The 12,841-nt window shown below is 36.5% G+C and overlaps 2 protein-coding genes across 3 annotated transcripts in view; both read left to right on the forward strand.

Annotated features, from left to right (window-relative positions):
- Positions 1 to 7,662, forward strand: part of LOC142351693 (uncharacterized) — a 127,791-nt gene extending 120,129 nt beyond the window's left edge. The window contains exons 22-26 of the mRNA XM_075403835.1: positions 2,267 to 2,491; positions 2,687 to 2,810; positions 3,050 to 3,270; positions 6,720 to 6,951; positions 7,181 to 7,662. Of these exons, the coding sequence (XP_075259950.1) occupies positions 2,267 to 2,491; positions 2,687 to 2,810; positions 3,050 to 3,270; positions 6,720 to 6,951; positions 7,181 to 7,347 (969 nt within the window). The 3' untranslated portion in view covers positions 7,348 to 7,662. The remainder of the gene's footprint in view (positions 1 to 2,266; positions 2,492 to 2,686; positions 2,811 to 3,049; positions 3,271 to 6,719; positions 6,952 to 7,180) is intronic.
- The window catches only part of LOC142351908 (uncharacterized), a 438,132-nt gene that overhangs the window by 136,819 nt on the left and 288,472 nt on the right, over positions 1 to 12,841 (forward strand). The window lies entirely within an intron of this gene.

The raw sequence follows: 12,841 nt of genomic DNA on the forward strand, positions 1-12,841 counted from the left end.
CTCGTTTTTGTTGATTTTTTTAAATTTGATTTTTAACTTTTAAAAATCAAGAATTGGTCTTTTTGTTACGGTGTTCCTTACATTGTGTCCATATTCTTCACATTCTCGTTTTTTTGTATCATTCTAGTTTTGTCCTGGCACCTACTTTTATATTCGTTATATTGATTTTTCAGTTGTTAAAAAATTGAATGAAATCAGCTTTTTGTTAGATCTTGGTTTCTTCGGTTTGCAATTGATTTAATTGAAAATAAGGCAGTTTTGGGACTTTGCTAGAAAGTCTTTTCCAACATTTCTACTTATTACTATTCATTGCAATTTTCTTCCGGGCTTTGTATTGTTTTCAAACGATTTTTTGCCTTTGAATATTATTCTGTTGCTTTTGTTTTTCTATGATTAATTTAATTTTTGAATTAGTATGAAATCATGTTGTCTAGCGTATATACAACAAGGAAGAATCATGTATTATTTTTGTCTTAATTGCCGTGATTAGAAATCTAATTGTAGTGGTTCTCTGATTCTTAAGTTTGAGCACTCCTTTTTGAATAGTTTTGATTAATTTTGTCTTTTTTGAAAAGTTTTTATCAGCCGTTTGCTTTCGCGATCTTTTTGAGATTAGAATCGTTAATTATCTGAGGGCAATTGATGGCCCTGTCAGCTTTGTCAGGCTATCAGTTTTTTGACCATCCTAAAAATTTCAGACTTTTTTAACGTTACCAAACGTTTTCAATAATAAAATTTTGCTGCATTTTCTTTCTCTTGGTGACAGTGGTTTAAATTTCACCGATTTTTAGATCAGACCCGGGAGGTAATGAGTTAATGGTTTAATACAAAAGGTAGTGGCTTCAGCTTTTCGTGAAGTTTTGGTGTTTCGAGTCGCTTCCGGAATTCTTCCGGCTATGTTTTTTATTTCGTCGTCATGATTTTTGTTACGACCATATGACGTCACAGCCACTTTTTGTTCATTCGTTCATGCAATTTCAACTGAATTGCATGTGGGACGTCATTTTTCGCTCTTAGAGGAGCGAGTTTTTGTTCATGCGCGTGATTAATTTTTTGGTCACACTTGACTTACCTCACTCTCAAAAATGACTTCCTCACTTTGAAATTGACTTTTATTTACTTTAATTCAAAGAGATAAGGTGAAATGGGTGTGTGTCACTCTAAATGAAGGTTATTTGAGATCAGCTAATAGAGGCAGCAATAACTTATACAGATTTTTAATCAAAATATAACATATCAGCCTTCAATGAAAAGACGATTTTTTTGGTCTGTCTGTTCTACTGTTTTTTTTTAGACTGCCGATCTACGAATCTATTGCGGCTATTTTCTGGCAATCTGCCAGCTATGTTTTTTTTAAGATCTGTTCACACAATTTCATGATTTTTGAAGTCAAATTGGAGTAGTGATTTTGGTCACGCCGAAACAGGAAGTGGAGCGAAAACGCGAGTGGTTTTGCGGCGTGAAATTTTTTCGCTCCAAATTTAAAGTAGAGTGAGAAAACGGTGTTTGAACAAAAATTCGCTTTCTCGCTAGTGGCTTTTTGTTCACATGCGGCAATTTCACTTTGATTTTTACTGTTTTTTCGATTTTTTTGATCGGATTTTTTTCTAAATGGTTTTTCCAATCCATTCATAGTCCGTTCTAGGTCTAGTTTTCTGTTTAGTCAATGAAAATTCTTTGAATTGTACGTCAGGACTTGTCCTGCTATGTTTTTTACTTCGTCGAATAAAAAAATGTTTCGCTTTACCTCATTTTACCGCCTTTTCGTGAAATCTTTTTGACTTCTCTTGGCTAGTTTCTCTCTTCTCTCATTCTGCTTAAAGTGATTTTGAACATCAGTTGCTCAGCAAAGCAATTCAAAATGAACAGAGTTAGTACAAAAATGGATGTCAGAAATAGAAACGGGATAAACCCATAAAGCCCATTTTTAGATGCCCGCTATTTGAACGTCGTTCCTATAAGTCTTATTTACCATCTCTAATGCTTATTGTTATTGATTGTAGCCCCTGTAGCCTCTCTCTAAGAAACAGAAGTATGTTCAACTACGAAATGCCATCAAAATAAATCGGACTTAAAAATGTTTTTGTACAAAAATCTTTTTTTTTCAATATCTGTTATTTCAATCCCAATCATGCTTATTGGAATCAACGGCGGCTATTTTCCGGCAATCTGCCGGGTATGTTTGACGATGCCTTTGTCAAAATCCCCAAGATAACTGTGTTGATAATTCTTTTGTTTAAAATAGTGAATCGTTGAGATTTTTCAGGTCAAGGTGTGTCACGAGGGTTCAATATCGGGAAACAGCAAAACTACCTCAGCTACAGCGATCTCACACAACAACTCGAGTACGCAGACTAGTGTGTCGACCATCAACAACATTCCTCTCTCTGATCAGCCTCACAAACATCCTGGTGGAGTTCTGGCTAATGGCTGCAAGAACACTGACAAGTGCCATTGCTTTCTGGGAGCTGCAGCTTCTGGACACTCTATGGTATGTATGCAAATCCGTTGATACTTACAGCTGCAAAGCGAAGCGTAGCTTTATTGCGTTAGGCCTGGTTTTTCCTTTTGTTTCGTCGTTTTGGTAATTTTAATCCTCAAAGGGCGATTTTGTGTTCGTACCACTCTTCAGCTGTGTTTGTGAGCGTAACGCCATTTTTCACACTCATTAGCGGTGAATTTTTAGCTGAAAATTGCAGCTATTCCGGCAAACTGGGTACAACTGCTGCCTCTCACCCCTCCTTTTCCAGTAGTAGGAAAACTAATTTCAATTACTACGTTACTAGAAGCAGCAGAGGTAAAAGCTACAGGTACATAAACCATAGAAGCATTTGTGTACTGTACTCTTTTTCATTCATAAAAAGCTATATACACCTGAAGGTTTTTTTAAACAGCATCAAATATGCATTAGCTTCCTTAACGTCTAGTAATCGTAAATTTTCAATTCGATTCTGATTCGCACTAAATGCCTGCCATACATAAGAATGTGTCCATTAATTATGCTTAGCAAAAATTGTAAATGTAACGCATGGTATTTCTTACCTTTAAGGTGTTCATTGTAACCTTAGCTCGGTTTTGACAACCAAAGCTAGTAATGACACGAAAAACACACATTCTGGGAAGACCTCTAATTCAACCGCGGATCCTCCAATGGATGTGAATGATATGTCAGTTGACACCCTAGCAGCCTACATTGAAGGCATCGACCCTGAAAAGGAGAAATCGGGGACGAGTAAAAAATCGAAGAACTCAAAGAGGAAGAAAAACAAGGTTAGTTGACGACGAGTTGTTGAATAACTTCGAGAGGGCGATAACAGCCGTGTGGTAATGTTTTCTATCAACTCTCGTTGCGATTGCAACAGTTGCATTACTTCCGCTACACTGCTACTGATTAGACCATCTTTTCCGCAAACTGTTCTCATTTCTGATACATGAGTAGTTTTTCAGGACATTTGAAACCATTTTGAGGTCTATAAACAGCTGCTATAGATGATTGATTGGATCTTTTTAATTGCTCTTGAACGATGTTCATAGCAATTATTGCAAACGTGTGTGTCGTTTTTTATGCAAATTTTTTGCTTGACAATTTTGCGCTTTTCTTCTAGAACATTCTTTGACTTCTCAATTGACTTTTTCACGCTTTCGTTCTTCATTTTTGAGTGATCTCTATTGCTCCGAAGTAAAGCGTGTTGCTAATATAAAATCGGTTGCAAAATAGTTGAGGTAAGTGATTTGTAGCTCAGTGTTTAGTGCTTGTGGATGTGGATCAGGAGGTCTGTGTTTCGAATCCCGGCGGGGGCGAGGTTTTTGCACACATAAAGAAAAATTGATCTAGGCTACAGCCCCTGAATTAAATTGCCTCGCCTGTCGTTCAAGAGCAATTCTTCCGACATTTGTCGGTTTATGTTTAATTTTGGATCTTTTATTGCTCTCAAACGAAGTTTGTAGCAATTATATTAGTCCTGTCGGTCTTTTTCTTATGCGATTTTTTGCTTGACCGGTTTTTCGTTTGACCCATTTGACTTTTCGTCCTTAAAAACGAGATAAACATGCAGCGCCACTGTTGACCCACCCACATTGCCCCCCCCCCCGTGGCTAGCTACTGACGGACAACCGCTCGCTGAAAACGCGCAGGTTTATACTAATTTTCAGTTTTTACACAATTTTTATACAATTTTTAAGCTTTTTAAAACTTTTTTTTCATTTTTTGAGTTTTATCAGCCCTAGGTGCTCAGGAACCTCCTCTAGGGTGTGATAGTAGATTACTACATAGTTTCTAGTGGTAATGAATTGGTTTCAACTTTTTTATAATCATGATCTTTACCTTTTTTTTGACAAAACGTGCAGTTTTTCGATTTTTTGACATTTTTCATTCAAGTCGATCCAGACCCAGGGGCCAGAAAACCTCTTGATGGGTTTGCTGGGTTCAGTAACTGAAAAACTATGCAAGAAATTTTGCAAAGTGAGCGAAGTTTTGTGTTGACATGCGGCATTTTCAAAGTCTTCTGTTTCAAATCATTTCCTAGTTCCGAAATGTTTATACTAGGCGTTTTAATAGGTTCTATAGATAGTCTTAGGGAGTTTGACCCCTTTTTATAATTGATGGCCGCTTTGATATTTTGTTTTGCTCTCAAACGAAGTTTGTAGCAATCATATTAGTCCTGCCGGTCTTTTTCTTATGCGATTTTTCTCCTTAACTGATGTTTTGTCTGACACTTCTCTTTTTTCGTCCTCAAAAACGGGATCAACAGGTAGCGCCCAGTGGGCATTAAGTGCTCTTAGAGACTTTCAGCTCAAGATGTTTTGAAGACTTATACTTATGGTGTGAAGGGCGGTTCTTAGAGTTTGAAGACACCCCCACTGTTGACCTGCCTCCCCCACCCACTATTGCTCCCCACCGCGCTGTTGCCCCCACCCCAAAGTTTTCCCCATTCAGCCCCCGGTGTGACAAAACGTGCATTTTTTTTCATTTTTTGACATTTTCCTTTTTCAGGTTTTTCCAGACCCGGTGGCCAGAAAACATCCTAAGGGGTTTGATAATAAGTAACTGACAAGTTTTTAATGGCCATGGAATAGTTTTTCAGTTTTTTAATGTCACAAATTTTAGCAAGTTTTTGAAAAAAATTTGCTTTTTTTCGATAAATTTTTTTTAGAATTTTTGTCGTTTTAAGTTTTTTTCAGCCTCAAGAGCCAAGTAATCTCCTCTAGGGTTTGAAAATAGGTTACTGTATGATTTGTAGCTTGAATGGAATGTCTTGCAAGATTTTAACATCACGATTTTTAGCATTTTTTGACAGTTCTTTCCATTTTCAATTTTTTGACATTTGTTGTCATTATTCAGGTTTTTTGAGCCTCTAGGGTTTGATAATAGGTTACTGCATAGTTTATAGATGTAATGGAATGTTCTTCAAGATTTTAATATCACAAATTTATTTTTTTAAATTTTTTTTATGTAGCAATTTTTTAAATTATTTGCAGTTTTTTATGTTTTGAATTTTCTGCGGCACCAGAGGCCTTGGGACGACTTCCGAGGTTTAATAAAAGCTGTTGCATAGTTTTTGAGTTAATGGGGCTGTGATCAACATTTTTTTCCTCCAGTTTCAGTAATTTTTGGATAAAGATTTTGTTTTCCAAGTGTATGGATCTTTATGAGCCTGTGAAACTATTTCAGGCTTGAAACAGGGATACCGGATAGTCTCTTGAGACAATGAAATTGTTTTTAAGATATTAATATTTTGAATTGTTGCAAGATTTCTGCGTTTAACGACCATTACTGGCCAGCGAAACTTTCAAGTCTCCGAGATGGGTTACATGACAGTACTTTCGAGACAAAAAAATGGTTTTGAACTTTTTTACTGCGAAGTTGAAAACTTTTTTAATTTGGCGTTTTTCATCTTTTTATATGAATTATTTACTAACAGGGCTAGAAAGCTAGAAGTTGCAGAGCCGAATCCCATCATGGAAATTATTCCTGTCTTTTTTTCTCTCTCTCTCTGTCGGTTAGGGTTCCTTTCCTCTTTCTCGTTGACGTTTTATCTCTCTCTCTCTCGCTCTCTCTCTCTTTTTGTTGATGCCGCTCTTCAGCTGCTGTTATGTTGCGTAATTTCATCATCTCTGATCCTCATTAACAATGAGTTATAGTAGAAATGTTAACAGGCTATAAATGACTTAACAGGCACTTTTTAGGAAATGAGTGTTAATTGCTCTCACAAGCAATTTGTAGCAAATATATGAATCCTGTTCTCTTTTATGCAAGTTTTCGCTTGGCCGATTCTTCGTCTGACCCATCTGACTTTCGAGAGAAATGGGACCTCCAGAAACGAGATAAAGACGTAGCGCCCGGAGGTCACTAAACCGTGGCTAGCGGCTGACGAATCCAACCGCTCGCTGGTCGTTTGAAAGCAATTCGCCCGACGATAGGCGGTTATGTTTCCCGTTTGTGCCCCACCAGTACGTTATGCGCCCCCAGTTACAAGGCACTTGCCATTACATAGTAAATCATTAATTAAAAATATGACACGTGCGTCGGGGGGGGGGGGGGTGCAAATAATATGCCGCCACTAAGATGGGGGCACAAACGGAAATGATCCAGAATTTTAATGCTGCATATTTCTTGCAAACTGCTTTGGAAATATTTGATACTATCCACAAGTCTTTTTTGCATCTTTAGCAATCAACGGGCTTTACCTGAGCATTCTATCGTCTTTTGTTTCTTATAGGATCCAGTTGAACCAAGTCGACCTTTCGCATCTTCTGCTCTCGACAACACAGCATCTACAAGTAGCTCTTCAGCCGCAAAGAAACCAGCAAAAGATGTGAACTCATCTCGGCCGAAACAGGAGACGACGTCATCTGGGAAAGGGATTGCAAACAGTGGTGATCATAAGGGTAAAGAAGGTGCTCCCTCTGCTTCCAAGAGACAAAAGAACAATTCCATTGGAGCTTCTCTCGGTAAATAGCCCATAACGTCCTTTTTACGCATAATTGCATGTAAAAAGCTGCATCAAATCACATACTGGGTAACATTAGGTGGAGCATTAGGTGACATTTAATCTAATTGCAAACTGTTAATCACAACTTCATCTCATTTTAGCCAAATGCTTGCTAATGAGATCAAATTTAGGCAGATAACTCTTTTCTCTCTGGAGTCGTGTTTCGTATCTAGAATTTGCATTTGCAGATGCAGAGGAGATATTCAAGCCTCGCGATGACTTGGAGGGTTTGGACGAGGGAGAAAAAGAACTTGAGATGTTCAAACGTGTCTGTATGGATACAAAACCACTGAGCGAAAAGCCACGCAAGAAAATATGCCTCAACCTCAAAGATATCAACATGGGTCAAAATTGAAAGACGATTCAAATTCAAATGCAAATTGATGATTGAACTGCCGTTGTTTAACGAGTTGGAAGAAGAATTTGGAGAGTTCTGAATTCAGCTAAAATTTAAGCTGTATTACACAAATCGCCGACAATTTATATGTCGGGAAATGTTGAGAATCACATTTTATATCCGTGTAATGTATTATTGTTCTTCTCTTTGTTGAACATCCGACTACGATGCAATCGGTTTTGAACAATATTTGAATAAAGATGTTTATAAAACGAGGGATTTTGTAAATGAGAAAGTAACATTTCTGTTTGATAATAAATTCCATTTTGGATATACTTCTTTTTAATAGCCGCGAAGCAATAGCGGCTATTATTGGGGACATCGTGGTTTTTTTTACAATTCAAAGAATTTGAATTGTATTGGGGCGCTGTCTTTTTTTTAAGATCTGTTCACACATTTTCATGATTTTTGAAGTCAAATTGGAGTAGTGATTTTGGTCACGCCGAAACAGGAAGTGGAGCGAGAAAGCGAGTGGTTTTGCGGCGTGAAATTTTTTTGCTCTAATTTTAAAGTAGTGTGAGAAAACGGTGTTTGAACAAAAATCCGCTTTCTGGCTAGTGGTTTTTTGTTCACATGCGGCAATTTCACTTTGATTTTTACTGTTTTTTCAATTTTTTTGGCTGGGATTTTCTAAATGGTCTTGTCCTGCTATTTTTTTTTAATTCGTCGTCTCCATCGATGATTCTTACGACCTGACTTCTTGGAATTGACTTTTTCAATGACTTCAGTGACTTCTACTGCTTTGCAGTTAAACTTTGTGTACGTGACGTCGTTTCTGCTTTTAGGTCAATTGCTTGACTTACCTCACTCAAAAAATGACTTCTGAACTCACTTATGGAACTTTAATTTTTATGAGCCTTCACTATTTAAAGATCAATATTGTGCATCTAAGTAGTGCCAAACTTATATGCCCTAATTGTTGAGTATTAGTCTTGAGTTTTTGATTTCGAATATCAATTTTGAAAAAACTCTTTTAGGGCTTTTTCCTTATAGACCGTATGTGTCATAAAATTGACAGTCCGAATCCAACCCGAACAGTCGAGTGGTCTGTTAAAGGACCGGTGGTCGATCTGTCTATCTTATTTATTTAGTTGTTAATAGCCGCGAAGCGATATCTGAGGCTATTATTGGCCTTCTCTTGATTTTTTTTATTTCGTCGTCACGATTTTTGTTACGACCATATGACGCGACAAGCACTTCAAATTTGCTTTTTGTTCATCCGTTCATGCAATTTTAACTGAATTGCGTGCTTGACGTCATTTTTCACTCTTAGTGGAGCGAGTTTTTTTGTTCATGCGCGTGATTAAATTTTTGGTCATACCTGACTTACCCCACTCTCAAAAATGACTTCGTCACTTTAAAATTGACTTTTATTTACTTTAATTCAAAGAGATAAGGTCAAATGGGTGAGTGTCACTCTAAATGAAGGTTATTTGAGATCAGCTAATAGAGGCAGCAATAATTTATACAGATTTTTAATCAAAATATAACAGATCAGCGTTCAATGAAAAGACGAATTTTTTTGGTCTGTCTTTTTTACTGTTTTTTTTTAAAAATTAAAAATGACACTATCAAAAGGACACTCTAAGTTTAACACTCTCAAAAATGACTTCCTCACTCTGAAATTGAGTTTTCTTTGCTTTAATCTAAAGAGATAAGGTCAAATGAGTGCTTGTCACTCTAATTGAAGGCTATTTAAGAGCAACTAATAGAAACATCAGTAAGTTATGCAGGTTCTCAATCAAAATTTTAACATCTCAGCCCCTAATGAAAAGAATAAGTTTCTTTTTTAGTCTGTCTTTTTACCTTCTTTTTGCGACTACAGATCTATGAAGCTATTGCGGCTTTTTTCTGGCAATTTGCCAGCTATGTTTTCAATTCAAGGTAGGCCACAATCGTCTATCGCGGCTATTTTCCTGCAATCTGCTGGCTATGATCTTTGTTATGGTAACCCTTTTAGTTGCCATCATGTATGAATATTGCCTTCCTCTGAAATTGTTTATTTAACTAACACCAATATAAGTATTAAAAATTGTACTGGCTGTTGCAGGCTCTTATAGCAAATCATCATTCGTGCGAAAAATGTTTGGTTAAAAATTATAAGGTGGTTCACATTTGCTCAAGAATTGAAACTCGTAGAAGAAGGCAATATTAATACATCATGGCAACTAAAAGGGTTAGCATAACAATAAAAGGTTACCTATTTGTTATGGTAACCCTTTTAGTTGCCATGTATTAATATTGCCTTCTTCTTCATTTCTTGCGCAAACGTGAACCATCTTATGATTTTTAACCAAATATTTTCTTCTTGAATGGTGATTTGCTATTACAGCCTGCAACAGCCAGTACGATTTTTAAAAATTATATGGGTGTTAAATGAACAATTTCAGATTTCACTCAGGTTAAAGGCAACTCCGCAGTTTTCTTATTAGTTGTAGCCGCCGTCAGCCTCTCTAAAGCTGTTAGTTATGGACACTTTTACAAATCGCAGAATTTAATTATTTGGGCGCCTTTTTACTACTCAAAAAGGATCTTCACTTGATAAATTGCTCTCAAACGATTGTCTGACCCATTTGAGATTTCGTCCTCAAAAACGAGATCAACAGATAGCGCCCAGATGGCATTAAATTATGTAAAGGTCAAAGAAACTCACATATGTAATAAAGGTCCTAATAAAACTTTTTTGTTGCAATGGTTTTTAACAGGTTTTTGTAACCTATCACTGAATGTTTATTCCATAGCTTTTTGAGAGGCGTCGATATTTTTCTCAACTTATCTGTTTCTATCTCTTTTATACGGCACGCAAATCTCCATTCGCTGCAATTCTGGCAATCTACCGGCTATGTTTCTAATTGAAGGAGTTTGATTTCGTTTGGGGCCTTGTCTTTTTAACTGCTCTCAAACGACTTTTAATTCAACTATTGTAAACGTAAGTCTTTATGAAAAATTTCTGTTTGACGCTTCTGCGCTTCGGTTCTAGAATATTGTGACTTCTTGAGTGACTTTTTCACGCTTCACTTCTTGATTGTGTATGATTAATTGCTCTCGAACAAAGTTCATAGCAATTATTGTAAACGTGTTCGTCTTCTATGCAAATTTTTTGCTTTGCAGTTTTTGCGCTTTTCTAGAAGATTGCTTGACTTCTCAATAGACTTTTTCACGCGTTCGTTTCTCATTTTTTAGTGATCTCTTTTGTTCTCACTCCGAAGTATAGTTTTTTCTAAAATGAAAACGATTGACGCATAGCAGTAAGAATGGACTGATAGGCGAGTGGGCAGTGCTTCTGGTGAGGAAGCGGGAGGTCTCTGGTTCAAATACGGGCGTGGTCAACCTTTTCCACCCATGACGAAAAATTTATCGAGGCTACAGCTCCTGAATTAGATTGCATCGCCTGTCTTTCTAGAGCAAATCTTCCGACATGAAGTTTGTCGCTAATAATGAAAATGATTGATAGCGGTTGATTCTTAAAGCCGTTGTAGCTCAGTGGTTAAGATGTATGACTGCTATCCTTGAGGTATCGGGTTCGAAGATCCACGAGGTCCAAATTTTTACACCCTGAAAAACTATACCTCAAAATTAAATTGCCCCTCTGTCGTTCGAGAGGAATTCATCCGACTTTAGTCAGTTTATGTTTAAGATCTATGCACGCATTCTCCTGTTTTTTGATGTCAAATTGGAATAGTGAGTTTAGTCACGCCGAAAAAGGAATTGGTTTTGAGGCCTTTAAATTATTTAACTATTTCTTTAAAGCTGAGTGAGAAAGTATTGTTTGAACAAAAATGCTTTCTCGCTAGTGGCTTGTCGGTTTTTAGTGATTTTCTGAATTATTTTGCGAGACCATTTCTAGTATTTTTTAGGCCTAGTTTTAATTTAGTCAATGAAAGTTTTTTGAATTGTAGGTCAGGACTTGTCCTTCTGTTTGTGTACTTCGTCGAACAAAAAAATCGATTTACATGCCCCAACATCTTGGTCACAACTTGTTCAACTTTTTGCCTGAAATCTTCTGACTTCTCTAGGCGAGTTTCATTCTTCTCTTGTTCTGCTGAATATGCATTGAAGCAGCAGTTGCTCGGCCAAATTATCTAGAATCCAAAGAAACAGTATCGAAAAATGAAATGAAATTAGAAGCTGGATAAGACCCAGAAAGCTCAATTTAGATGCTCGGTAGTGAACATTTTTCTTGTAAGTTTTAGTCGCTATCTTCAATATTTATTGGTATTGGTACCAACCCATGTATCGCGATATTAAGAAAGAGGATTATAGAGAATTAGGAAATGGCATCAAAATAATTGAAACTTTTGCACAAAAATCATTTTCTTGCGATTTTCTTGTTCTTTCAATCACAATCGGGGTTATGGTAGTAAATTGCAGCTATTTTTGGGCAATGGTTTGGGTATGTTTGTTGAGTTATCTCTGGACCAATCTGTTTTTTTGAGCTCCACAAAAATAGCAATTTTTGATGAGATTACTCCATTTTCTATTATTGTTATTCTATTGTAATGACGACTATTTTGTACAAGGATTACTCAAAGTTCCACACGTCTTTGGGATTAATTATGGAAACTATTTTTTAATTAAAAAATAGTTGCACAAAAATAATTTCCTAGCTACGACTGGTGCACAGAACTCAATTTTTCGTTCTCCAGAACGAATTTCCTTATAAAAATTTTCCTTCCATGATCACTTCTCTGGGTTGGTTTCACTTTTCTTTTTCCTCGCAAAGTGCTTTGAAGACGCAATTGCTCAGAAAAATAATCTAGAATCAATAAGAGTCAGTATCAAAAAACTAATTCATAATTAGAAACGAGATAGACCTAGAAAACCCAATTTTTCTCGCTTCTTAAATTTTGTTCTTATAGTCTTCGTTACGATCTCTATTGCTCGTTGGTTGTGATACTAACTTCTCATCGGGATAAATTTTTGGTGCTTTCCTGCACTTTAAATCCCAATCGATGTCTTGGGAATCATTGGCCCCTTTTTCGACACTCTGGCGGGTATGTCTTTAACTGATTAACTATCGCTGAAACATGATGTAAAAGTCAATGCCGAACCTGTTTTTCAAAAAAAGTTAAATGTAGAGAGAAAGTCGAGTGGTTTTATCATGCATTTTTCAGACAGACAGACAGAGAGAGAGAGAGAGAGAGAGAGAGAGAGAGAGAGAGAGAGAGAGAGAACCAGGCGTATGAAAGTTTTTCGCTAAGCGAGTAGAAATTTATTGCTCACGCGTTTTTCTTTTTTGAAGTTATAATAATATTATATTTCAAGAAGCAATTTTGAGCTATTTTCATTCTGGTGGTTTAGACATTTTGTCCTGTTTTTTTCTCTTTCAAGTTTTCAATCTTTGAGGATGTTTTGTTTGCATTTAGTGTTGGCATTGGTATCAGTTGAAAATCGTATAAATCAGAGAGAATGCATTAAATTAAGTAAAAAAAATACGATCAGTTTTGTCTAA

Source organism: Convolutriloba macropyga, chromosome 13 (assembly GCF_964194025.1).
Source record: "Convolutriloba macropyga chromosome 13, txConMacr16.3, whole genome shotgun sequence".
NCBI lineage: Eukaryota > Metazoa > Xenacoelomorpha > Acoela > Convolutidae > Convolutriloba > Convolutriloba macropyga.